At 48.9% G+C, this 27,092-nt stretch overlaps 1 protein-coding gene and 1 long non-coding RNA gene across 2 annotated transcripts in view; one reads left to right on the top strand and one right to left on the bottom strand.

The window, feature by feature from the left end:
• The window catches only part of LOC128853257 (uncharacterized), a 38,492-nt gene extending 12,429 nt beyond the window's left edge, over nucleotides 1-26,063 (top strand). The window contains exon 3 of the long non-coding RNA XR_008451663.1: nucleotides 11,927-26,063. This is a non-coding gene — a long non-coding RNA (uncharacterized LOC128853257). The remainder of the gene's footprint in view (nucleotides 1-11,926) is intronic.
• The window catches only part of RBM6 (RNA binding motif protein 6), a 51,411-nt gene that overhangs the window by 6,793 nt on the left and 17,526 nt on the right, over nucleotides 1-27,092 (bottom strand). Inside the window, exons 5-15 of the mRNA XM_009560642.2 lie at nucleotides 26,081-26,154; nucleotides 8,803-8,877; nucleotides 7,227-7,287; nucleotides 6,040-6,105; nucleotides 4,703-4,954; nucleotides 4,065-4,225; nucleotides 3,234-3,331; nucleotides 2,718-2,760; nucleotides 2,062-2,122; nucleotides 1,009-1,100; nucleotides 209-361 (exon numbers count right to left, since the gene is read on the bottom strand). Of these exons, the coding sequence (XP_009558937.2) occupies nucleotides 209-361; nucleotides 1,009-1,100; nucleotides 2,062-2,122; nucleotides 2,718-2,760; nucleotides 3,234-3,331; nucleotides 4,065-4,225; nucleotides 4,703-4,954; nucleotides 6,040-6,105; nucleotides 7,227-7,287; nucleotides 8,803-8,877; nucleotides 26,081-26,154 (1,136 nt within the window). The remainder of the gene's footprint in view (nucleotides 1-208; nucleotides 362-1,008; nucleotides 1,101-2,061; nucleotides 2,123-2,717; nucleotides 2,761-3,233; nucleotides 3,332-4,064; nucleotides 4,226-4,702; nucleotides 4,955-6,039; nucleotides 6,106-7,226; nucleotides 7,288-8,802; nucleotides 8,878-26,080; nucleotides 26,155-27,092) is intronic.

Below are 27,092 nucleotides of genomic sequence, written 5' to 3'. Positions count from 1 at the left end.
CATCACAAGAGAAAAATTTCAGGAACTTACTTCCACCTGGCTGGACAACAACCACATTCCTGGCCTGCTGCCGACTCCATGTACTTCATTTTCTCTCACTGGCCCTCCCTTTTGACTCCTCTATACATTACTCTCTACCTTCAAACCTCTCTTATCTCAGCCTCCTGGCCGCAGATCTCTGATCATTCGGACGCCTGGAGGGATTTACCTTGGCAGAAGTATTTCTCCCTTTCTCCTTTTTGTCCCTGTTGTCCCTGCTGTGTGGCTCCTTCCTTTCATTTGTCCGTTCTTGGCTTCCATGCCGCCGCCTTCTGCTCTCTGTAGGTGACGAGCACACTTCTCGGTCTATCGTGACTTCTCTCTGAAAGAAGCATTTGGCACAGACTTAGCCAAACCCCTGCAATCTTCTTATTGGGCTGAGTAAGAAGGGGCTGCAGAGAGCAAAGGCTTCAAAGCGCTGCTGGGGAGAAGGCATTCTACCACAGCCAGGTCCGCAGAGCACTACCCTGGTTGCCCAGAACAGGGACCTCTCCAGTACCACAAAACCAAGGTGACAGTCACAGACATCTCTGATGGCTCTTTTTTAGCGTCCTTGCAGTTATTGCTGGCTGGGGTCAGGGAGCAAAGAGACCACAGATTTTCGAAAACAGAGCTCTGCTGTCCATCTTCTAATAGTCTCTCCTGTCCCACGTCTTCAGTAAAATCTAGCAAGGACGCTCTGCCCATACACCCACTCAAAGAGGAGACCAAAACCCCTTTAAAGTCAGGGCTTCAGAGGCCAAAGTGGCAGCTGCTGGTTCAACACAGAGCTAATGGATTCCTAGCCTCTCATTAAATTCATATTTTGGAAGGCATATACCTTTTATACAGGTCAGAAGACGGAGTGAGAGAAAACTGCCTCCATACTGTCCTACACTAGATTGTCTTCAGGATCTGGCTAAAAATACTCTCCAGAGAAGGGCAGTTTGTAAGAATGCAGTGCGTAAAACTTCCTTCCCATGCACTCACCTGAGTCCTGGGGTCATAGTATGTCCCAGCTATGGGATCGTAGTAATTCCCAGTTTCAGGATCATAGATGTATGTGGACACATCCGATGGAGCTGAGCAGAGAGACAAGAGTTAACACCACAGTCTTCCAAAGGCAGAACTTGCCTTTTACAAAGACAAAAGCATGAGCAAATACTATGCTGCTCCTAGGATCAGGAGCGGGAAAGAAGAACTATTCTCTTCTGGCAAGAGAGGTCTGAGTATCCTCACATCACTCCACCTACATCTTATTTTCTTTAAGGATTAAGAAAGGAAATAGGGTTTCACAATTCTTCTGGTTTTGGACTTGGCAAAACTTTCACATCAAAACATGCTTAGAGGGGCTGTGCTGAGATCACCAGACCACAACACTGGACCGCACAAAGACGTGAAATTCAGTAATTTCCCTAAGAATGGGGTAATGAGTACCAGGCCCAGTGTCCGCCCACCTCTGTGAACAAGGAGGATCTGTGCTCTTTCAAACAGCCTCCTGTTTAAAGTGATGACACTCCTCACAGCCCTTCCGGGCCCGTGGGTGCATGAAAGCTCCCCACAAGAAAGGGGAGGAAACTGTAGCTACAGGAAAAGCCAGATGCCTTAAGGACAAGCCCATGGAGTGAGGAACGCTTCTCATTTCCTAAGTGTTATTAGATGGAGCTCAGTGATGCTACAGATAAATTACTAAACCAACCAGCAGTGTTCTTCAGCTACTGGCACTGCTGCACAGTCTGTTTACTTCTGTGTCATCCAGTAACTGCCAGTCTGATTTTTATCGTATCACTTCACCACAAAAAGGAAAAGCATGCAGCAAGTTTCCTTTATCTGCATGTAGTTTTGCGCGGTAAGAGTAGAGAGAAACTCATCATCAGGTAGGAAAATGTGACTAAACAAAGCTGGCAGAAGAACTCAGAAGTGGGTGTAGCAAACAAACCTACTCTTAGCCTTTAAAAATATTTTTGGGCTGATTTCTACATGTCAGTGCCCTTTTAAGGAAGAAAAGTCTCCACGGTAGGAATGAGGCAGAGCTGAACTTACACTGTGCTCTGGTGCGTCTCTGCGATTCGCCACCCCTTCTGTCTCTCATGCCCCTTCTGCCCTGGAGCAAGTGAACAAAACAAACAGATCAGAGACTCTTTGGCAAACATCGTATTGCTTCTCTTCCCTCTCGCAGGCCCAAAACTCAGGAAAACAGCTCATTTAGCTACCCTAAACAGAGCACAAGCAGACATAGCTTTTCGTCTGCAGAGCAATGGACAGGGTTGCAAAGCACAAGGCCTCTACAGCTTCCACCAATCTTTAAATGAGGTGCTCATGGGAATCCGGGTCGAAGGCTCTAGTCCACTCAGTATGGGAAGAGCCCTGCAGTCTAGTAACAAGCACTAGAGAGAAGACAGTCACTCTGGGAATGGCAATCAGTCATCAATTAAGTCACCCTGTCAAAACATGGCATAGAGCAATCCAGCCCAGAATTCCCTCAAGCAGTATCTGCTCTCTGACTTACGTTTCTATGCACACTCAGGAACACAGCGTTAGGGGCAGAGTAGCAATGGAGAGCACACTCAGGCATTATCATCTCATCTTCAAACCATTGAACTGTCAGCAGCCCAGGAAAAAGCCTAACAAAGCCAAGCCTGCAACCCCTAGCACTCTCCTCCTTTCCAGTGACCTGCAGGGAAGCTGTGCTGACCTACCTGGCCATAGTAAGAATTGTCGCCGTGCTCCCCATAGTCATTCCTGTGGAGATAAAGGTCGCAGTCAGGCTTCACATTAGCCTCAGTATACTCAAAATGATCAGCAGGACCAATAAAGGCAGGAAGACCATCTTTGCTGGCCACAAGTTGGAGCGTGTCCATCCCAGGAGACAGAGACTTTACAAGTCATTGTCTCCAGAGGAGTTACGACCACACTCTCTGCTGTGTCCGCAAAGATGAATCTCTCTAACTGCTTTCGAAAAGTCAAACCTACTAATTCCCTCACAACGGGATGCGATGGCTGGACAACAAGAGGCCATGAAATATGATGATTAAACCCATAATGCTCAATCACTGAAGCTGCTTCTAGCTCCGATGCTTTTATCTGTCCAACGCCTTTTTAGGTTGTAGAAACATCTGTGCTAATTCATGTGCCAACCTTTAAGCACCTGGTCTGACAACACAGCTCTAGCCTAGCAGCACACCACACAAAGCACGACCCTTCAGCATCCATACCTTCTTCTCCCCGTAGCGAGATTCACTTCCACTGTACGTCCATCAATGCAGATGGGGGGATCCAGATTCTGCAGTATCTTTAGCAACCTCAGAGCCTCCTGTAAAGGGAAAGGAGAATATCGCACCTATGAGAAGAAACACAAGCCCATTTCCCAAATCCAGTGTGCCTGAAAGGCTTTGTGCTTCCATGACGACCATCACAGGACAGGAACACAACACTTCTGTCTAACTGCTAGTGAAAAGTATTTAAGTTTTGACAAAAAGGATGAATACATCGTTAGGTTCTCTCCTTGTCCTAAGAGCGTTCTCTGCAGCCACCTAGGGACTACCTTCTTCTAGGGCTGCCAGCCAATGCAGCACCACGGCCGCTGCTGCCCCAAGTTGTTCTGGTGAGTGTCCTCTGGACCAAAGCCGAAGCACAGTCATGGAGTCTGGGAATCACCCAGAACCGGATAATGTGAACCCTCCAATGTGAGGCTGTTTGTTAATTAAGGTACTTACTTGCCTTTTGCAGACAGAAACCATTCATTTCAAGTTGCCTGCAAACAAAATATCTGTGCTAGAGGTGTTCAGGTTTAGAAGAGTCTACAAAGAGGTAAGAAACTCACTCGGCATCACAGCTTGTGACAGTAGACAATCTTTGGCTCCTGAAGCCAGAGAGCAACAGCTGTATCAGTCATTCCCTGTACCCAACCGGACAAGCAGAAGAGAGGACTCACTCCAGGACAGCTGCTTCACAATACAGTTATTTCTTCTATTTCTGTGGTTTCTGTACTTCTTCAGACCACAGACACCAACAGCGAGGGCATGGGAAAGCAGGAAACTACTTACAGCATGGGAATCCAGTTCAATGAAGCCATAGGTTTGCCCCATCCGTCCAGCCTTGTTCTTCATGATGCGCACACTGGACGTGGAGAGACGCACGTATGGGGCCAGGAGCCCCACAATCACTTCTGGCGGGGTGAATCGAGTGATACGCTTCAGCATAATTGCTGTGAAGAACCAGGGAGGTGGTCGGGAAAGAAAAAGTAAAGAAAGATCATTTGGATCTAAGTCTGCTGTGACAGCACTGGTAAAGCTAAACCCACTCAAAGCAACAGCATGGCTTCTCGCAGCTGAATCTGGAAGCCATTGCTTTTTGTCTCCCCACTTTGCGAGGTGCTCAGAGTGCCACCTCCAACCTCTCCTCCGCAGAAAGCGGAGCAGAATCAGGCCCCTCCTCAGAGGAGCTCAGCCCAGGGTAACTTCTGGTAACTGCACCCTCCCAAAGCCAGCCTGCCCCTAGTTCTTTTCCCCAAAGGCAATTTGCCAGCACTCTTGGAGCTGGACAGCCCACCACCACCTGATGCCACGGATTCACACAACACAGAAACAGCCTCCAGACGTTCCAGTGAAATGCTGCCCTTTCTGCAGATGATCTCATGGAGTACAAGCAAGAGGAATCCCAAACTGGGCCCTGTGCTACTCACTTCTGCTTCCTCCACCCTCCTGTGGTGTGGCTTCCTCTGCTTCTCTCTGGGAAGGCAACTCCTGGTGCCGGTCCGTGTCCCTTCTCTTCTCCTGCGACGGTCGCCGCTCTCTCCCTTCATCTCTCTTCCTTGGCTCCTGTTCCTGAGGCTCGCACTCCTGCTGTGGAGCAGGAACTGAGGACTGGAGAGCCTCCTTTGGAGATCCTGGTTGTCCTGATAACTCTTGCTCAGGTTTTTCAAGCTTTGTCTCTGCTGTAAGAGAAACGGCCTGGTTCCACAGCGTTTTAGCATGTGTTTTTCTTCTCCTATTCTCTGGCTACTGAGCAGCGCTCTTTTTAAAAGGCTAACCTGTTCTCCCTTTCTGTATCCTGTGTCTTAACACTCTGCAGACACAAGGTGTATAAAGGACAAGCCAAATTCTGTTCATCCTTTCACTGCCTTGTTTCATGTTGGGCTCTATTACCCGACCTCTCCTGTCAGAGACAAGAGGCTTTTTGGCCTCCTTTCAGGATTTGCTCTTCCCTGGGCAAACATGAATCAGGGATGGGTTTGGCTACGTTCCTCCCATGTCCAGGACAACCTACATGGCAGTGATATGCCTGCTATGCCTGATGTATCCTTGAACACCCACCACTGACCAACATCAACTTGTAATTGTCACCTTATCTCTACGCTAGAGGAAAACTGGGTGCAGACCCCTCTGATCCCTGAATGAAATGCATCCTAACACAATCACTGATGTTATCAGGTGCATACTTACCACAGATGAGACAGATATTACGGGGAAACACCCTGCCCCCCAGCCTAGCTATGCAATACAAGGAAGATAAATCCCATGAAGTATCTGTGCTTGAAAGCCTCTGAAGTACCTGGCTTCACTTCAAAAGACATCCCTACCTGAACTTCCAAAGCTGTTGGATAGAGAAGACAAAGTTGTGGGGCTGCAATGTCAGCCATCACCAGCCCTGCACCCGCTGCTGAAACCTCTTCCCTCAAAGAGAATGAAATGAGAGAACGAAGCCCAGCGAAGCTTCTGTCTTTCATGGCCCCCTGAGCAACTCCCCGCTCTCGATCTGTTTGGACCATGGGCAGCACAGCAGAACACATGACCATTTTGCATATGAATGCTGGGAAAGCGCACACTGACTTGCTTGGCCGCAGCACAGCTCACGTTGGACAGGCCCGTACAAACGTGTCTGCAGAGCTCTGGCTACACTTCATGAGCAGAACCTCATGTAAAATTCACACATGAAACCAGTCTGCACACGCAGCTGTGAAAACTTCAAATCACACAGACGCGAGCACAACCTCAGAGATGGAGAGAGTAATTCTCTTACTGAATTCTTGCTCAGCTGATGCGTCCTCTCCCTCCAAACCTCTGGACTCTGGGCCTGCTCTAGTCCCTGTAAGAGAGGTGTATTAAAATCCACTTCAAGACCATCAGTCACAAACCACGCAAGAAGCCATGCAAAGCTGCAGTGACGCTTGTGTATGCCTAGAGAGCTGTTTTGTTTCACTCAGCAATTAAAGGACACTCATAGAGAGGTTACCTCATTACATGTTCTCTCAATCAACAAAACCAGGTCAGTAAGAAGCACACACCGCAATCTGTCTTCACAGCATCTTAAAGGCTCTCTTTAATTTGGTATTCAGCAGTTTTATTACAACCCACAGTTGTGCTGGGCCAGCTACGTGAGTTGTGCCTTCAGAATGCTGACGGAGGAGCCACAGCACAAGCAAAGCGCGACCACTGGGACGGCGCTCCAGTAAACAGAGTCCTGCACCAGCAGTTATCTTAATGCCCTTCTGCCTGGGGCATGAAGGCAGGAAATGCAAAACATCTGAAGTCTGCCCAAAGGCGCCTGCAATACATGTTTGTCCCAAAGGAATTAGTTCCTCAAGTGAGTGTGCTTTGGCTCTCGCATCCTCCCATTCAAAACCAGCACAAGTGCTGGCAGTTAAGGAGAAGCTCCTAGAGAGGCAGAACACCTCTCCATGCAAAGTGAGTGCAGCAATTCAAGTCCCTGGATTCACCTCAAATCTGAGAGCCTCAAAAAGAGTAATGCTAAAAACACACCACCGCATCTCCCAGGGAAGGTGAGCTGAGGGGAAGCCACCTCACCCATGGCCAGCAGCACTGGCTCACCGTCCTGGAGGACACACGGCCTCTAATTCGGTGGGTGAAGGACAATGCCAAAGCAACAGGAAGGGAAGGCCTTGTGCAGCAAGACACCTCTCTACGGAGACACCTCTCTACCGAGCCTCACAAGAACAGAGCACCTGGTAGCAACACATCTGCATGCAACACCTTCGGTGTGGACAGGGAAAAGGGTCTAAGGGACAGGGAAAAATGCCTAAAGAGACAAGGAAAAGGGTCTAAATGAAGAACAATTAATAACCCTGTGACACAGCACTGAGGTAGTCCACCCTGAAAGATGCCACCAGGAATCTAGAAGAGAAACTTACTTGTCAGAGCAGATGAAAGTTCTAACCGACCAAATGCAGGGGAACCAGATATACTCACCATCTCTTGGGAGCTTGCAATAGGAGCAGGAAGATCTGTAGCCCACAGTGCACACCTTACACTGCAACAGAAGATGGACAGCATGAGGATCAGGTTTGGAGGGCGGTGGGTACAACCTACTCCAGTCTGCAGTGCTTTCAGAAAGTAAGGAACAGCCACGGAACAGTTACAGAGAGAGCCTGAGAGACAGGAGGGCCATGGCAGCAGGAGCCTTGGCTGGAATGGAAGGGAAACACTGACACAGCTCACAACTGGGGGTGGGAACAAGATTTTCACACAACTTCTGAGCACAGGTTTGTTCACACCACGGAGGCATTGCACTAGTCCTTGAGTCCAGTCTGTTGTTCCAAAGGATCCAAAGTTACCTTTGCATTCTCTAATCTCTAGTCACTCCTAAAACAGCGACAAAGTCCTGATCTGAGCTGCAGATCTGCTGCACAGGGAGAGACAATGAAGAGGTGTCTGCTAACAGGCAGAGCTCTACAGGCTCTGATGGTTATCCTGCCCAGAGCCACCATGGAAAGAGCCAAGTGCCCCATCTTCACAGCTCTCTCTGCACGCAGCATTCCTAACTTCCTCTTCAAGCTCTTTCTAAACGCATTGCATCCGTTTCATATAGGGTTTTTTTTTTGTAACTAACACCCTGCAAATGCTGTGGGGCATGAGAAAGCTCTCTTGGGCCATGCTTGTGCACAGCAGCACCAGGGACATATGCTCCAGCTCTTTCTCACTGCACTGCAAGCTATTGTGAAACCATCCCCTGAAGCTGCTGTCTCTACTTGATCTCTGGAGCACTGCAAGCACAGATGAGGTGCTGAGCAATGGCTTTGCTGGCAACTGGCACACATTCGGTTTAGCCTGGATGAGGGTCTTTGTAGTGCAGGATGATGCAGTGCTCAAAGCGGGAGCCTAACGAGAACCGGCCCCTTCTTCCCCTGGCCTGCAGGCAGTGGGAATGCTGTCACCACCTCTGCCCTTCGCTCCAGCGCTCCTCCCAGCCTGTTGCAGCCCAAAGCGCCTGCTCTGGGAACCGTGGGGAATGCATGGGAACAAACCCGACCCTCAGGCAACTGTGCCTCCCCAGAAATGGGCCACTTCCAGCCTGTACACCTGCTGCCTGAACTAGGAACCGTTTCCATGCTCCCTTCCCTACTGCAGTTACTGCCTGCAAGTCTACCTCACAGGCTGCTGTGTGAGACAGAGCAGGGGCTGCACTGTTACACTGGTGAAAGCTCTGGTTACCTGGGCAGCGCAGTCACTTGTGGTTCCATACATGAACCAGAGTGGGAAAATCAGTCTCAGTTTTTTCAAGGAGAAAGGATCCACAAAGTATTTTCCCCATGTTAAAAGGGAAGCACTGTACAGGGGATGAAACTGTTCTGTGCATAAAACACTTGCTACCTGTAGCAAAGCAACACGTGCTCCTAGGTGGTACCAAAAACAAGGGAGGGAAAACCACAGGTTTCACTCTTAAGGACCTTCATCCACTGAGCATGTATCTAACAGTCCTCTCTGCTGCCGCTGCCATGAGAGCCAGCAGAGGAAGCACAACACAGCTCTCTGATTGCATACTTACACGTTTGCAGCGCCAGAACTCCGGGCACGGAGTGTACTCAAGGGTCACTTCTTTGCCACCGATGGAAAGAGTTCCCTGTTGAGACAAGGGGGTAAATGACGAATGTGCCCAGCACATGAAGATCACTCAGGGACAAAGAAAGGGGTTAAAGCTCTGGTTCCTAAAGGTTTCGCAAGTGAAACAGGGTGAAAGGGGGAGAAAGTCTCCCGGTTCAGTTAGCTGGAGCTTTGCCACGGATGTGGAAGGGAAACTGCCTGTGCCCTGCTCTAGCACGCGGCTACGAAGCTGTGTGTTGGCTCCAGAGGAACCAGGCAGAAGAGGCTTTGCTGCCTCCCAGGAATAGCAGAGACAGAGAAACCAGAGCATCAGAGGGAAACTGCTTTAACCTGCTTTGTCCACATGCAGGAAAGGGGCAGCTGGACAGCCTCCTTCACTCCAGCCACCACCTCAAGGCAGCTGCCTGGGGAGAAGACAAGGACAAACTCCACTGGGGTGAGAGAACACTCATAGTTGGGTTAGTGTTCGTGTCGCTTGTGAAGCCCTAGCTTTCCTTCAGAGACGTATGCCAGAGAGTGGCAAGGCCACTGCTCTGCAGCCAGCAGAGCCACTGCCCTGCGCCCAGAGCGTGGTGGAGCTGGCCTGGAGCTCCAGTTCAGCAGCAAGCAGAGGGGCTCCCCTGTGGACAGACACACTGCTTCCAGCCCCAGGTATCAATCACATTTTGGAGACACGTCAGGAGCCTGACAAATCCACAAGCTTTGCTGAAACGCAGCTGATTGCAGAGATTTAAGGGTGAAATTAAGTTGTAGGTGCAAGTTCCTTAGCTCCTGCCTGGAGCAGCCCATAAAACCAGCAAGACTTCCTTGGTGGCTCTTATCTGCTGTGGACAGCAGACCATGCCTGGACATGCAGGATGCCAGCCAAGCTGCAAATGCACAGAGCCTTGAGACATCTCATGTCGCTGGAGGTGCCACCAGACCACACAGTCTCTATTTACCAATACAAGACTCAGTGACAATAAGGAGACTCAGACCTGGTCTCCCAAGCCCCAAGAGAGCTGCTGTTCTTCTGACCCATTGTTGGATGGTACAGATAGACCTCAGGGAGCTTCTAACAGCCCCAAGCTATTTTGGGGACCTCTGGTGAGCCAGAAGCTTCCTAGGTACTCTGACCCAGCAGCCCAGCCATGCAAGAGCCCCCACAGCAAACCATCACATGAGAAACCAAGATCCCAGGGCCCAGAGTGTGGTGGAGTGATTCCGGAGTTCCCACACACCTGTACATAGACTGCAGTGCAGAACGTGAGGGAGATGCTAGGAAATACATAAAGTAGAAGGGAAAAGTTCATGGGAGGGAATCATTTAGCAATGGTACAACAATAGTCCTTTAACTCCTACAAGAAACACAGCAGAGGAAGCTGGAGACTACAGACACTGCCCTGTAAGGTCAGGTTCCACCACCTCTTCTCACCGCAGCCTGGTTTTTACAGTCCTCAGCCGTCCTTTCCTACCAGGCCTATATGTCAACGTTGAGCACTTCAAGGGTTCCTTCTGTGCTGACCAGCTGTTCAAGCACTGCTTTCCAGCATGGACTTGCCATCACCTTACAGAAAGCTGAGCTGTTCTTAGACTTGCTGAGGGCGGCGTCTGCAACCAGAGCACCTCAGACACCAGGCATCTCCTCAGGGTCTATTCACAGTGAGGAGTATTACCTGCTTTACACATCTAGGAGAAGGCTTGTGCCTTCTTTAAGGCATGTGAGGAAACACAAGTGAGAAGGACGGGGAAGTGGAACTCAAGGCCACCCCACTGGGACTGTTAGTCCCTCTGAGACAGACACGGTCCCTCCCCCAGGCAGGGCACCCATCCCATCTCATCCCACCCCACACTCAGGCGGTGCCAAGCAAACAGGCTAGAAAGGCCAGCACCTGCCTCAGGACCCACCGAGCACAGGAGAGAAGGCAGGGTGCACATCCCCACTCCGGGAGCCCACAAAAGGCGTCGGAAACAGCAGCTCTTCCCCAGGCAGCTGCAGCCCTAGCTCAGGAAAACAAGACTGCCTACAAGCTCAGGAAACAAGGCTAAGTAGACTGGAGGACTCTTCCTCTGGGAGGGCAGTGCATCACATAGCTTCATCTTCTACCAGCCGTTGATGATAAAACATGCCAGAAAGCCTTATGACTATCTTTGACTTCATGGAAGGTGGTTTTTAAGTGCATGTGGTGCTGCTGTCTACTGCAAATTCAGTTCTCAGAGACAGCAAAATGTGTCACTTGTGTAATTACTCCCTAATTTCCTTTACACCCTGCTGATTGCCTGCTCACTTTTTCCAGCAAGCTCCTTTTTCCTGATTTCTTCTTGATAAAGTCATTTCCAAGGCTGCAATCATCATTTATCACACCAAGACAAGCCCACCATTTAGGGGACATGCTATGCGGCAACTTTAAACTCCTCGTTCCCCCACTTTGTTACAGATGCCACCCCAAATATTTTCAGAACCTTTATTTCCTCAAGTCCTTGTTACCGCTTCTTTTTTTCATCTCTATCTTCTTCCCTTTCTCTGCATAATGTTTTGAATAATGCTCTGGTTTTCAGTTCACCACTTTCAAGTGAGCAGATCTGTGTGACAACACAAAGGGTTTTAGAGAATTTCAGGGAACAGCGCTCAGGTTAAAAGAAAAGGTAACCCCGAGACGTGCCCCAGCATTCTGTGGTGCTGAGCATCTTCCATATCCACGTTTTCTCCAGCACCTCTCTCACTGACTCACCTGTGAATTGTGCTCTGTGCTTCAGAGCAGCTTGGCCTTTCCTGTCTGCCACAGCCCCCTGCAGAACTGCCTCTCTGGTCCTCCCAGTCAGGAACCTCCCCCTCAAAAGGAGCAGTAAACACACAGTTGACTCACCAGCAAAGGGTTTAAAAGGCATCACAGCTCTGCAGAGCGAGAACGTCGAGCTCTCAGCCACAGAAATACCTGTATTTCCAAGGGCATGACCAGATCCTACTGGTTTTTCTTGAATCTCCAAATTCATCAAAACAAAGCATGAGGATTTCACTGCTGGGAGCACTGATTTATGCTACCGTCCGCTCTCTTTCAAACAGTTATACATTGGTTTTTTGCTTAAAGGTCTGCTGGAGCTGCAACACTGGATTCCAGTCTAAGTGATACCATTGAGAACAAGCCACTTCAGCTAAAGCTGCTAAAAATTTGCATCATCTGGAGTAACAGTCGAAGGCCTCGTATGTAAATGTGACTGCAGGAGACTCCAATCACCGGAACAATCCCACCAGGAGGCAATCTTACAGAGCGATGCCATGAGACAGTTTGCAGCAAGAGCAACATCCGAGTGGGGACCAAACCCACAAGGACAGTTTACTTTAAGAGAGAGAAAGAAAAAGGAAAAATCCCTTAGCCATGATATTCTTGGGCAATTAAATCCTCCCAAAAGCATTTCAGAGACTGCATGTCAGCTGGGCACACGGCTTCGGCAATGGAACTCCAGTTATACTAGAACAGATTCCAAGCTCTTCGTCCCCGAAGGCAGTTAAATCAGAAGCATTAGTATCAGTAAGATCCAAGTGGAAAAGGTAACTCTAACTGTATTAAAAACCAGACCACATTCCTAGTCCGTGTAACGCCCACTCGTGAGGCTGGTTTTAAATCATCTCCAGTTTAACCTCTTTGTACTCATCCTACTTCAGCCAGGAAAGAACTCTCCTCCTGCTCCGAGCTCACATGGGCAGGAGAAGTCGTGCGTGCAATGAGCAGTGCAGGTATGTGAGCACAGATGACGCTGACCCCGCTTCCTAGGGCCGTGGCGCAGCTCCCGCCAGGCCCAGGAGACAGACTGCCACACTCAGACCCGGCACGAGTTACCCACTTCAGCTGCTCACCCGTCAATTCACATTTACAGTTGGCATGCTGCATTTTTCACGCTTGTTGACAGCCTTCTAATAACGATGACTGGGGGTTGAACTTGCCAAAAAAGTATCTCTGTGCTCGCCAAGACTGAGTTGACACTAGAATACAAATCATCAGTGTCAAAGTTTTTGCTAACTGTTTCTCAATAAAAAAAATTAGAGCATCCAAGAGTGACCTAGAAAAGCTGAAACGCGGAGAGCTCTCGGCACACTCCCTCAAATCAAACCAGGCTTCTGCTTCAACTGCATTCGGCCAAACATTAAAACTTGCAGTAAAATCTCACTTTGGAGCCTCTTTGCAGCGAGCTGACAGCTCTCCAAGTGTTCCATGCCACGGGTTGTGCTTCAGCAGCTGCCACAGGAGCCGCCAAACCGCACAGGGATGCAGCTGCAGCACTCAGCACCGCAGCCGATTGCTCTGGAGGAAGGGGGCTCCGGCTGCTCCAGTGGGATGGGACCGTGTGTCACCCTCCCTGGCGCAGCAGAACAGTAACTGTCAGGCCCAGCTTTACAGATCACACGCCTGGAGCAGAGACAGGTCATTCCTGGAGCAGAACCACGGCTCAGCTCTAGAGCCCCCGAATCCAAGAGAATTAATAAGCCAAAGTCTTCTCTTGGCTATAACCACAGAGCAGCAACCAAGGGAGTGTAGGAAGCACCGTCCCCGCACTCTGCACCACAAGCAAACTGCATTCACATCTCCTCCTGCACAGGCTTGGGCACAAAACCAAGCACCACTCCAGCCAATTATTTCCTTGTATTGTTCATAGTTTAATTACATGGAAAATATCCATGGATATTTTCATGAACTGAAAGGTTCTGGTATCCTTTTTTATGAGTAACAACCAAGTTGGAAGACTGTTCTCCAGACTTGGCTGGAGCAGGAGCACCATGAAAGGCGGCTGAGGGCCCTGGGGCTGTTTAGCCTGGAGAAGAGGTGGCCGAGGGGAGACCTCATCACTGTCCACAGCTCCCAGAAAGGAGAGTATAGTGAGGTGGGTGCTGGGCTCTTCTCCCAAGTGACAGGTGATAGGATGAGAGGAAATGGCCTCAAGATGCACCAGGGCAGGTTCAGATTAGATATGAGGAAAACTTTCTTCAGCAAAAGGGTTCTCAGGCCCTGGCAGAAGATGTCCAGGGCGATGGTGGAGTCCCCGTCCCTGGAGGGGTTTAAAAGACAGGCAGATGAGGTGCTCAGGGATCCAGTTTAGCAGTGGACAGGCACAGTTAGACTTGATCTCAAAGGTCTTTTCCAACCAAACAATTCTATGATTCTATGACTGACGTGGCTCCGTAGGTGAAAAAAGAAATGAAAATATCATTTGCAAACAGATATAAAATTGCAGATGAAGATTCTGACAGAAGAACGCTTACGGGCAGCATGGCAGGCACATTAGAATACTAGAATTAACCACATTTATGTAATGTTAATTCAGCCCTCTTGTGCATATTTACTGTAATTCATTATACATCCATCATCTTTAAATTATTTAAACCAACTAATGACTGGTGTTTACTGCCCTGGGGAGGCTTGAGGAGGACCCCAGGAGGAGCTGCGGATGCAGAGGGAGCCCCTGGCCCCAGTGGTACTCGCCCGAACAGCCACTCTCCCCGTCCTCAGGGGGTCTGCAGCCCAGGCCTCCCAACATGCTGACAGCACAGCACAGGGAGACAAGCGGCTGAGAGCAGGAGTTATCGAATTGTAACCACAAATCAGACCACTTTCAGGTTTTTCTCCTATGTGAGTCTGGATTAGAAATGCAAATAGAACAACCCCAACTGCAACACAGTGTGAATTACATAATGGCATCCTGTTTCACTGGCATGGCTCTCGTCTCTGTATGGAGGCTGGGGCGAAGCTGGCAGGGAGAGCACAGGGCGCTTTCCCCTAAGGTATTCGTCTTCAGATAAAGCAGGTGGATGGGGTCAAAACACCAAGGGTCCCTCCGACCCACACATCCCCAGCTGCTTGTGGAATGCAGAGGCAGCATCTTCCCAGGACAGAGCAGAGGGCCAACACCACCACACCTGGGAGAATAAGAGACCAGCTGGATCTATTTCAGACCAGGATCATCTCAGCCACAGAAACTGGCTTCTCATCCTGTGTTTTCCATATGCTGAAGTTTTTATCTCTGAGCTCCTTGGCAGCTGCTGTGCTAGGGAGTCAGCTCTACAGCGCAACAGGCAGGACATCTGCTTACCTCTGACAAAAAGCAGATGAGAGAAGCTGTGAACCCACAAACCACAATCCATCTGTAATTAAACAGTTAGAAAACAAAGCGTGACATGGAGAGATGAAGGAAGGAGAGCAGTGCAGCCTGCTGTGGGGTATTGCAGCAACCTGCCATTTCCTACAGGAACAAGCAAATCCCTAATGTAACAGGTAGGACTTTCTCCATGGCTTTCAGCCCCCTTCTCCAGCTCCCTAACCACTTGCAGCTTCTTTATACTGGCCTGATCTGTCGATGCCCGGTACTCCACTGCTGACAGCCAAAGCAGATTTGAGATAACACAGGGGAAAGGATGGTCTGACAAGTGGTGAAACCCTGGGGAACAGCTACCTCACCATGTGGATCCAGACAACCTCGACGTGTACTATTATTTCAGGACTCTATCAAGGTGAATCTCACACAGTAGTTGTGTTAGTGGTCACCTGGAAGCAAGGATGTTTGGCTCCTGGGCATGGGTGATGCTATGGGGCTGAAGAGAGCGTGGTGTCATCCTGAAGCATTTAGCAGCAAGGCATTGCTCTCAACAGTGACCTGACGCCAACCAGCATGGCATGCTCAGGGCTCATGGTCAGTGAGGTCAGAGGAGGCCTGAGACTGAGAGCCCAGAGATGCGATCAGCACTCCCGAGTTATCAGAAAACAATTTCAGGCACATCACTGACAGGCACACTAAACAGAACTGGTGCTACCACAGAACTGAGGCATAAGGAGGCTAACTTTGAGAGTCCTAAAGATGTAGTAGCTAAATTAAGATGTTACACAGGGATTATTTTATCCCAGACAACACTCAGTGCCTCTTTTTCAAAATCCTTTCACACAAAACCCTTGCCCTGGGACCACATGCTGGGACACACATGTCTCCACTCTACCTGCTCCCTGACAGCCTCCTCAGGCCTCCCTGTTTCCCTGGTTATCTGGTCATTTGTCCCTCAGCAGAAGGTGCCAGTCCATACCCGTTAAGCCCGCGATTCCCACAGACACCCCATCTGAGACGCCTCCAGTTTCCCTCCTACGATTTCTGAGTTCCCTGGCTACCAGCCACACTCTTTTTAAGCAAGTCCCAGCATCTTTCTACAATCCATCTCCCCATATCGACATCCTTTCTTGCAAACACACACAGAAATTGCCTTTCGGAAAACAGCAGCTCTCTCCATTTTATTGCCTGACAACGAGCTGCAATTCACTTCCAAGTTAGGACTCTCCAAGCGCGTATCTTTTAAACACGGCATTTGCTTCCCTTGTCAGCACACTCAGTCCTGCTCTGAGAACACCACCAAAACAGTCGGCACAGGCAAGCTCCCAATTACAGCTCCAGGAAGGATAACAGCCATGTGTCGCAGCTTGAACAAACACACCATGTGCCGAGGATTTCACATGCTCTAGGGCCAGCTTTGGGCGGTAGGTGATATGAATGGCTTCTGCTTTTTACTCTTTAAGGAGATTTCAACACATCTCAAAGTTTTCTTTGATCCAGTGAAGCAAAGTGGACCTTCTGCCGCCACTGAAAGCCCTAACAGCTTCCTGTCCAGCTAACTCTAACCTTCAGCTTCCCTGTCCCCTTGGAAAAGGGCACCTTTGCAGATCAGCACTGAAAGATCACTGGGAAAATGTGGAAATTTTAAAATGCAAGCCTTTCCTATGCAGTATAAGGGGTCAGAAGAGGATTTCTAGAGTTCAAACAGTGAGGGTCTGGGGACATCAAGAGATACCAGCTTCAACGGGAACAAGTTCTGTGCTCAGTGCTACTGGCTCTGCTCCCGTTCCACAGCGAAAGAGAAGCATGGATGGCTAAGCACTTATTGCAGGGTAAGCCGAGAAGGTCACACATATCAAGCACTTGTTCCAGTGCCCAAAAAAGTACGAATCAGGCTGAATCCTCTATTTGAGAATTATACTTAAACTATCCAAGTTTAAGAGTATTTAAATATTTAACATATTGAGTCTTAGTCACAGGCAGCTCCAGGGACGGGTCCACATGGCTCTGCCTCATCTCTATTCCTTTCCTGATTCATCACCGTCTCCTGCCCAGACTCTGTGTTTGAACAAGAGCTGCTTCAAAGACTCCCTTTGCTCCCAACATAGTGATTTCTCTTTTCCGTCCACGATGCTGCTCCAGTGCCTGGACATACTTCTCAATACTTTATTAGATGGCCTGTTCTTCCTCAAAGGTCATCCCACCCCACAACGCTGGTAAACAATATAACAAGCAAGCATGTTAACACAACACAGCAATCTCCACCAGGACCTACCTGTCCCTTTCCCCCAGTGCTACCTTGCAACTAGCAGTGGGACAACAGCGAGGGAAGGCCCAGCTCCTGACTCACAGGTTTGAAGCACAATACCAAAACACTAAAGAGCAAGGTCAAAGCAATAAGGTGTTGGATGAAAGTGAAACTGGAAAGCTCTGCATTAAAGGGTTAAACTCATTCCTAGACAGTTTAGCTTTTCAGATGAAGCATTTGAAGACCTCATAACCAAACAAAAGTACATCCTTTTCCTGGAGCGTGTAGCCATGGGATCGCACACCAATTCCAACACTGCTTGGCCTGCGTGGTAACCTGACTGTGGATGCCCTGCGCTGCAGCAAACATCGCTAAGCACATGCCAGCTGTAAACTGGGAAGAGAACAGTTCGAAGGCTTCCCAGACATGCCCTCAGGCTCACTTCTGCAGCTCCATTGCCTTCCTCTCAATGCACTCCAGCCCCTCAACATCCTTCTTGTCATGAGAGGCCCAAAGCTGAACCCAGGATTCGTGGTGTGGCCTCACCAGTGCCAAGTCCAGGGCGTGATCCCTTCCCTAAGTCAGTGCAACGGGCAGAGAAGCAGGCAGCAGTAAGGACACACACTGAGCTCACATGGACCAGGCACAGAAGAATGCCTCATCTGGGAAAGAAAGAATCAAAGCACATCAGCTCTCTGCTCCAGCATTATCACAAGCCGGGAAGAATCAGTCAGGCTTTCACAAACCTAGGACCACAAAAAGTAAAACACCTCAGTCATCACATCATTAACAACAGCTCTGCACTGTGAGATAGCTTCTTAGCCAGACTTCTCAACCTGATTTTATGCATATGAAAATACATTTTGCGATTCTGAGGACTTCAAACCACTTTCTCTGTTAACCCTGCTCTTGAGATCCTTGATGGAAAAGTACATCGAATATTTGCTTGGGCTTTTACTGCCATCCTGGCTCAAACCCAGTACACGAAGCCCATCTGGATATTGCTGATTTCCTGCTAAGACATGGACTGTACAACACAAAAACTCAGATTTCCCCTGCTGCCTGTGAAAACAGGAGAGTTACTGCCATCCCCCTGTTCTAAAGATGGCAGTGATTTATCCCTCCATTTCAGAGATTTAAATACTTAAATCTTGTGTTTACACTTTTATAGCTTTGACCCTCATTAAAAATGTAATTCATTACATAACACACTTGATTTTAGACCCTCTTCCTTTGGGGAATCTACTTCTGGAAGCTGTTTGTTCATCCAGTGGAAGACATCACTAACAACTTGTGGGTGGTCTGAAGTGATAGAGACGCAGGAGGACACTTGGATGCAACATCTGCTAGTTGCCAACACATACACGCAGCGCAACAGCACAGCAGAACAAACCCTAAGGCAGAATGCTGCTTTACACCAGCCCCTTCCCTGCGACAAGTCAACCAACCACACATTGTGCAGCTTCTGCAGAAGCCAGGAAGAACTTTCCACCTCCTTCCTCTGTCTCCTTGTACAAAGTGGCTTCATGATTTTCCCCCACTGCCCTCCTGGAGCAATTGTAGCCAGAGGTGCAGTGAGCCGGGCACACGGTGGTGCTGAGGGCCGCCCGGCTGCTGTCCCACTCACACCTGGTGAGTTAGCCAGGCTGCCAGCTATGAAGCAAGAAGAAATTCTGCCTCTCTGAAGCCAGAGAGGATAGGGGAGTGCACTTTCCTCAGGAATGCACAGGGCTGCTGTCTGCCAGCACCCTCAGCGCTCTTCCATCCAGTGTCTCCTCTCATCTTGCAGCAAGCTCTCCTGATCTCCAATCCTGCAGCACACAGTGCTCCTTGGGTTCTCCGTGGAAATTAAAGCTTTAATGAGAGCCTGAAAGGTGGCTTCCAGGGGAACGGGGTGGATAACAACTGTGTGCCCCTCTGTGTTAAATACCCGTTTCCTTGTTGCTCGTGATGGATGGATAATGACACAACAGTGCTTCGACATGCCAGCCCCCATTCTCCACTGCAATCATGTTTTGTTTCTGGTCAACACCACTAACAGCACAGTTACGGTCAGATGGAAACACAAATTCACAAAAAGAAGCTGCTGACTCCCATAGCTTTCGTCTTGCACCGTAACACCTGCATCGAATCTCTTACTTGTGTGAGTCTCATAATCTGAGCAGACCAAGGCAAAATCAGGGTATTCTTTTGGAAAGTACCCCAATCCAAGGTAGCCACAATTCTGTGATGTACATTGAAGCAGTTCGACACAAACTCAGTTGAGAAGAAAACAGACCACAACCCATGTTGGAAGGGACATTCAGCGCTCTCTCACTACCATAACCACAGTTTCTGCAGGACAGCGGGCAGACTATCACTCCTCCAAGGGCAGGAAACAGTGCTTCTGTTTCGAAACAACAGTAAAATCCATATCATCTGTAAGAGCAGTCCAGCAGTAAAACATCACTCTGTACCTATGCATAGTCCTCATGACCAAGATCTCATTGTCACATGGTTATTCCACTAACATGTCAGGAGGAGAGGATCTAACAGCTACAGACAGGGTATCGTCTTTATCCTGCACAGGCTTTCAAGGACTACTTCAAATCCTTTCTAGCTGAAGGCAGAATCTCACCTACAAACGAGTCACTCAGGAACGCTTCATGTGTTGGCAATGACTGAAACAAAGCTAGTCCTTAGGTGCTGCTCTGCCACTGAGTGCTCTGCAATCCAACTTCAGTGCTACAGAAGGGGCAGAGAGCACTGATCTGCAGAACATGTTGCACTTCACATTCACATGCACAAGGTTTCAAGTACCCCCAGTTTTCCAACTGCCATGCTGAGCGTGACCCAAGGTGCGGCTGCCCAACAGTGGCTCCTCACTCCGAGCCACCAGTGCAGGGAGCATCCACCCCCATGCACCTCTGGATGCTGTAGAGCAGCATGCGGTACCCAACTGGGGTGAGAGATGCGCTGCAAGTACTGCTATACCACATTGTACTGTTAATCATCCAGAGACGACTGAAAGCTCATCTTGGCAACCCTCCTGGACCAAGTTATTAAAACAAACTTCAGGAAATCACAATTATTCCTTAACGTTTGCCAGTTCAAGCTCCTGGCATTGTAACCGCAGCATCTCTCCCATAACACCTGAATAATGAGGCATTTAAGATCTACTGGAAAAGAAGGGGCATTTCAGAGATAAAGCATCACACAGACTTCTTAATGTTAACCAGCAAAAAAAACCCAACAGACTCATAAACAGAACATAAACACCCAGGAACTAGAGGGAATCATAGAACCATTGAGGATGGAAAAGCCCTCTCAGCTCACCCAGTCCAGTCATCAGCTCAATCCCACCGTGTCCCCAAATGTCACAGCCATGCGCTTTGTGAACCCCTGTGGGATGGGGACTCCACCCCTACCCTGGGCAGCCTCTGCCAAACCAGGAGCAATTTCATTTCGGAGAAGGGTAGGAAAGGATGTTTTACCTGGAACAACCTATTTACACAGCAGCCCAAGTGAGCTTCAGCAACAGAATACAACAAGATTTGAGTCCTGAGACAACCCTGCTGAGCCACAGCCCCCAGCAGCAAGCAGCAACACTAAGGAAGCCCAGCTTACACACCTGCTGCACGCTCTGAGCAGCTCACCCAGAAGCTGTCCTTGGAGACAATCCCATGACAGAGCGGCAGCTCGGCAGCAGCAAAAGCAAGCAATCCTCATCACATGGGCCAGGTGAGAAGGAAGGAAAAAGGACGAAGGGAAAAATGAAGGCAGGATTTTGGAACAAGAGGAATGTGGTAGAGGGAGACAGCAAGCCAAGATCACACAAGTAGGGTAAGAAGACGCAGTTTCACAACTTCTCCAGTTGAAAGCACACTTGTTTTAAAATCCTTTGGTTAGTGTGGATTGCTTCATGAGGCAAGGCAGGATGGAGCTGCCAAGAAGTGTGCAGGATTTCATCCAGGTATGGCTAGAAAAAACACACTGATGGGCAGCTACCGCTGGCTGAAGGAAGAGCGTGCGAAGTCTTTGGCAGAAGTTCTCTTACGACCTCCTGTGCCAAAGGAGGAGAGACTAAGAGGATTCACACAGTTATAACAGTTGAGATGACAGAAGATGCTGAGATGACAGAAGAAAAGAATTATTTTGAGTAGCAGAATTTTTTTGCAGTTACGTTTTACAACAAAAGACACCCTCCTGGGCAACAAAGGAAGGTCTCTGTAGCACACAGAGTTAAGTCAGTCCTTCCTTCCAAGCAGAAAAGCAGAGAGTGCATCTATCACACCATGACTGCAGGAGATACACGCGCACACCCACACCCCCAGCCCTGTCAAAGGCCCCAGACGGCAGATCCGACTGCTTATTCAGAGGCGAGCCCCTGCCCAGCCCCAGGAGCCTCCCACTTGCAGACTGCCGGATGGACTGCGGAGGCTCGCACCGCCAATTTAACAATAGTACGATGGGGTGATCAGTGAGCCACAAGTGGGAATGAACAAACAATTGACTCAACCCGCCAAGCCTCAGCGGTGTAAGAGCAGGAAGAGCTCGTGACAAGGGCACACACTGAATCAGACACAAAAAAAAGCCAAAATCAGCACTGCTGCCTTGAAATCCACACAAAGGAGAGTACAGAGGGAACTTTCTATAGGTCACTTCGATCATAAAAAATGACTCTATAATGTACGTGTTTCCCAAATCATTGGGGTGTTTATAGAAGGAACACTGGCCTGGGAACAGCCTGTCCCCTCTCTATACACACTGGGAGTGTAAAACTCCAGAAGGTAACTCTAGAAATCCACACAGTGAACAACAGGACAGGTTTAGCAGGGAAGAGGACAATGATGGTAATGACAGAACCCAAGCAAAGCACACACACCCGACAGAAGTCAAGAAAAGCAGAACCATAGAATTGTTTGGTTGGAAAAAACCTTCGAGACCATCAAGTCCAACTGTACCTGCCCACTACTAAACCATCTCTGAGCAAAGACACCAGCTGATCATCCAAGGACACAGTACAAGCCAGGCCATCCCCAGCTCTCTCAGCCTAACACACACATGGATCTCAGCGTATTTGTGGGTGCTCAGTTGTCACCATCACCCTCAACTGCGGGCTAACGCTAACGAGACGGAGTGGCGTTGTCAAGTGAGTAAACGATGGATACCAAACTGCACTGGAGGCGGCTGTCATCGCCCGTTCCAGGGGGCATCATGCAGATTCCAGACAAAATGCCAGACTCCATAATCCAACGCGTCCTACCAGAAGGAAAACAATTTTTTTTATGGTCGGACACACGTTTGCTCTAATAAATAGTAACTCCATCCTTGCACCACAGGCTTCCCTAAATCCTGGGAGGCTCCAGGTCACCAGAGAGGATGCATTCCCAGGATAACCACAAGCTCCGTCTGTATTTAACTGGGAAGCAACACAGCTGTGACTGGTTACTGCAAGTGTTTTCAGGACAGGAAGTCCCAGGCTCTGCCTCCATGTCAGAGCATCTGGTGGATTTTAATACCAACAGCTACAGTGGAAAGGCTGTGAAGCCTGATCTGCACGAGAAGCTACGTTCCCAATGACTGCAGAAAAGCGCTGCAGGGAATGGACAAAAAACAGACAAAATTCTGCTTGAAGGAGCAGAAATGCACAGCTGATGCTTCCAGTTGCATAGTGCTGGGATGTGCTCAAGGCAAGTGAGCACCCACAAAACCCAGTAAGATTCTCCGGCCAGAAACAAGAAGGGAATGGAGGCATCGCTGTGCTCAGTGGGCTGAAACAGGACCACACAGCACTGTAGGGTAAAACCACCCTCTGAAACATGCTGGTCTTGGAGCAGGAAGACAGATGAACAAGCCTTGGAACGCCTGCACTAGCACGTGCCTGGAGCCCTCCACAAGAATTCACACGTATGTATTTTTAAAAGCTCACACTATAGCTCTCCCATTCCCACTCTCATGCTTAAGACACAGGAGGAACGGATTACAAAGATGTTAGTTACAAACAACAATAGCTAGGAAATATTCACACTGCCAGTGTTGCCAAGTTTGAGGCCTGAGGGGATTTGGAGACAATCCTACATAGTCAATCAAAACTATTAATTTGCTCCTGAGTGTAAAAAAAGCTGCTTCTGCTTCCACATGTCTAACACCAGCTCCACACCTCACAGGAAACAGTCAAATAGCCCGGCGGCACAGACAGGCCCTCTCCATCTCTCATCCTCCACGTGCCATTAGGATACGCGACACCACATGAAAGGCACTGCTTTTCGTTCCCCGATAACAAGCTCACTACGTGTGTTTCTTATACAGATGAAGGAGCAGTGCAAGAGAGCATTCAAGTACTCAATGGGATCCCAGTGCATATGGAGAACAAGAGCCATGCCATATATTCCCAAAGTTGTCTCCCAAGAGGCCAGCGTGGTGCTCTGAAACAGGAATGCTATTGTACCACAGGCTACACCAACCCTTAACACAAAGAAAATGCGATGAGATAAATGCCACACCACAACAAAAATGAGAATAAAGGAGGGGAAGATTATTTCGGAGGAACTGTGTGACTTAACAGACAGAAAGCCCATCTCCCATTCAAAATGCCCGGGTCTCCCCGAAGGAAAAGCAGCCCATCACAGAGCAGAGAGGTCTCCTCTCATAAAAGTCAAACGACAGCCACTTGTACCAAAAGACCAACGAAAGCATTACCATCATCAGGCTGCAAAAAGGTTCCACAGAACAACTCAACAGCCCCACTGGGCAAAGAGGCTCCCGGGGAGAGCAGGAGAGCCAGCAGCCACTGCCCAGCTCAGCCGAACGGCCACCCAGCACCTCCATGCGAGCAGGACCGGCGACCCACCCCATTCCAAACACCTTAGAGGGAACCCTTCAGCTCACACAACAATCAACAAGGCAAAGCAATTAATTAAGGGGGGTATTTTCCTTCATTAGCTGGGGCAATTAATACAAGTGGAATGAAAATCTATTACAAAATTAGGGCAACACAGCAGCTGGACATTTCCTTATCAGGCTGTACTTAACAGAAAGCCCCCTCAAATCTCAGCAGTTACAAACACACACCAGACTTATTGAGTGGAGGGAGCTGGACCTGGTAAATCTGTGTTAGCAAGTTTGGGAGTGATCTTAAATGGATGCTCGACTGTGCCAAGCGAAATAAAAGGATTTTAGGAAAGGAGTAGGAATTCTACAGCACAGGCTTGTAGGAAATTATTCTTTAGGCAGGGGCAGTTAACCAGGCATTAAACCGCATCAAAAATGCCGTCTCTGCAAGAGCTATTTTTTCCCAGCCTATAGATGATGGAGAGAGAGGCAGGATTAGCGGTGAGGTGCTAGGATGTCACTGTGGGCTGACACTGTTTCGCTATTCCTGCTCTCACAAGTGACTGCATCCGACAGGGGTAGCTGATAACCTTCTGAAAATAACTGAACTATCAAAGAATCCGTGTCCTTGCTAACACAGGTTTGAGGTTTTGCAGCTTGTAAAAATGCAGATTGATTCTCAGTCTGAGGAGAGGATCCTACAGCTCTACACTGGAAGATATTAAATGCCTAAGGACAACTGAATTGCCTGGCTCCCTATCTGAACATCTCCATTTTGCTTTGACTGAGAACTGAAAAGTCAGGTCTCTTCCTTGCAGCAGGGCATACAGAGATCTCACTACTTTTCTCTTTTTTCTTTTAATTTAAATAATTAAAAGGCTACTTTTTCCATATTCAGTCAAGAGCAACATCAGGAAATAACCCTACGTGAGGCAATCCAGAGGTTACAACTCTCCTGACCAAATTCCTGTAACTTGCGTCACCCCAACCCAAAAAGCACATTTCTTGCTTCACTAATTACAAACCACTGTAGCTCTACTAAAGCACAGTGAAGACTTAAGTGACATCTTGGGAAGAAATATTTTCCTGAGGGTGGGGAGGCCCTGGCCCAGGTTACCCAGGGAAGTTGTGGCTGCCCCATCCCTGGAGGTGTTCCAGGCCAGGTTGGATGGGACTTGGAGCCCCTGATCCAGTGGGAGGTGTCCCCGCCCATGGCAGAGGGTGGGACTGGATGGGCTTTGAGGTCCCTTCCAGCCTAAACCATCCATGATTCTATGATGACTCTATGAAGGGATGTAGTGAAGGAAGAGGGATCAATCAAGTGAATTTTCTTGAGCAATCCATCACCTGCAGTTCCAAGGCACAGGCAAGGTGGCATGGGATGAGAATTATGTTTTATCTAACAAATTTTATGCATCTTGTACACTGGGCAACAGCTCTTGCCTCAAATACCGGAGTACACGTTCCCCTTGGGTACTTATCCACTACGAGTTTAAGCCATTTTGAATTTTTCAGGGCTGGAAATGTTCAGATTTACCAGGTGCAACTGCACGCCAGGTAGTCCTCATGTTTGCAGCTCCAGCTTGCCAAAGGACAGGACAGATACAGGGGAGACACACAATTAAGAATCCCCCTGCTACACAAGGCATAAGGAAAAGCAAAGCGTGCAACCATAGCTGACTGAGAGCTGCAAACCAGAGGGCTCACCTACAGTCGTGTGTGTGTGTGTGTGTGTGCACACGCAGCCGGGGGAGGCACTTGATGCTAGCAGAGATCTTTCCGACTGGATTTCACTGTGAGTACACAAGCATCAGGGCCGAAACCTGCATTAGGAGTCTGCCAGCCACCAGCCTCTGCCAGCGTGCCAGAGGTGCTAGGGAGGAGGGCAGACCACTTGGTGGCCAGCAGCTCCTTCACATGGGCATTTCTAAGCCTTTCACAAGTTTCTGGAAACACCATTTAAACTGCGGTGTTGTGTGTTATACAACAGATCTTCCTTTCGATGGGTCAAAAACCCCTCACTGGCTTTCCACCAACCCACCAAAAAATATGCATAAAAACTCTTCTAGCAGCATTGACCGAAGGGTAAAGCAACCTGGTTGGCTTCCATGCATCCGATGGCTTCTTCCAAGAGTGAAAACTCCACGCAGACATAGCCATAGTCGTAACCTGGGGACAGCATTTAAATACAGACGGGAGTCATGTTAGTGCCTTGTCATACAGAAAGCCACATCAAATATTCAGTTTCCCTTTCCCAGCTTCCCTCAAACCACCCCCCTCCGCTCCAGAATGAAAAAGAGAGAAACCAGGGCTGGATGATGATTAACTGGGCAGTTTATCATGAATGTTAATAACGGAGAGTTCCCACTTCCCCTTACACAACCCAGCGGCAGGCACACCCTTCCTCAGCGCAAGAAATCATTGCCTCGTTGTTTTTTAAAGGCACAGTGATTTTCCATCGCCAGTGTCCCATTTAGTGCTGTCTCGGAGGCAACGCTCTCCAAAGCAAGCACTGATCAGTCATTTCAAAACACCCTGCTGCAAACACATTTCACATGAACAGCCAGCATCTTAATTGGGTGATATTTCACAAAGAACTAATGTGACTCCTTTGCTATTTTTCTTTCAATACTTGCTTACTTTTGACGTCCAAGTCCCTTGTGTTATGAAAAAGTGTAGTGGAGCAGGACGGCGAACTCCAACTTTCTCGTTTCGGTATAGCTGTTATTGCATACGTAATAAGAGGGTGTGGGAGCTTAAGAAGTAAGAACCAAGAGAGCCTCTCTTTACTCTTCTTGCTCCTTGTAAACCTGCCATCTTAGTCAGTGGCCGAAGGGACCACTGATTTAACTGTGTCCTCCCGTTACCTGTGCTGAAACGTTACATCCCACATACAGTGCAGGGTGAGTGCTACAGAAGCTAAGACCACCCAAAGAGCCATCCCTGATGTTGAAAGTAGCTCCAAGAATCGAAGCACTGAGGAATAACCTCAGACTTCATGCGCCAAGACCACCTCACCCCAAAACAGTGCTTTCCCGATGATCACGGGCTGCCATGCTTTCCACATGGCCAAACAGTAAGAGGAAATGCTCGGCTCCCTCCTCCCA

Source organism: Cuculus canorus, chromosome 11 (assembly GCF_017976375.1).
Source record: "Cuculus canorus isolate bCucCan1 chromosome 11, bCucCan1.pri, whole genome shotgun sequence".
Lineage (NCBI taxonomy): Eukaryota > Metazoa > Chordata > Aves > Cuculiformes > Cuculidae > Cuculus > Cuculus canorus.
The sequence above is the reverse complement of the archived record's forward strand: the minus strand, read 5'-3'. Positions and strand labels throughout refer to the sequence as shown.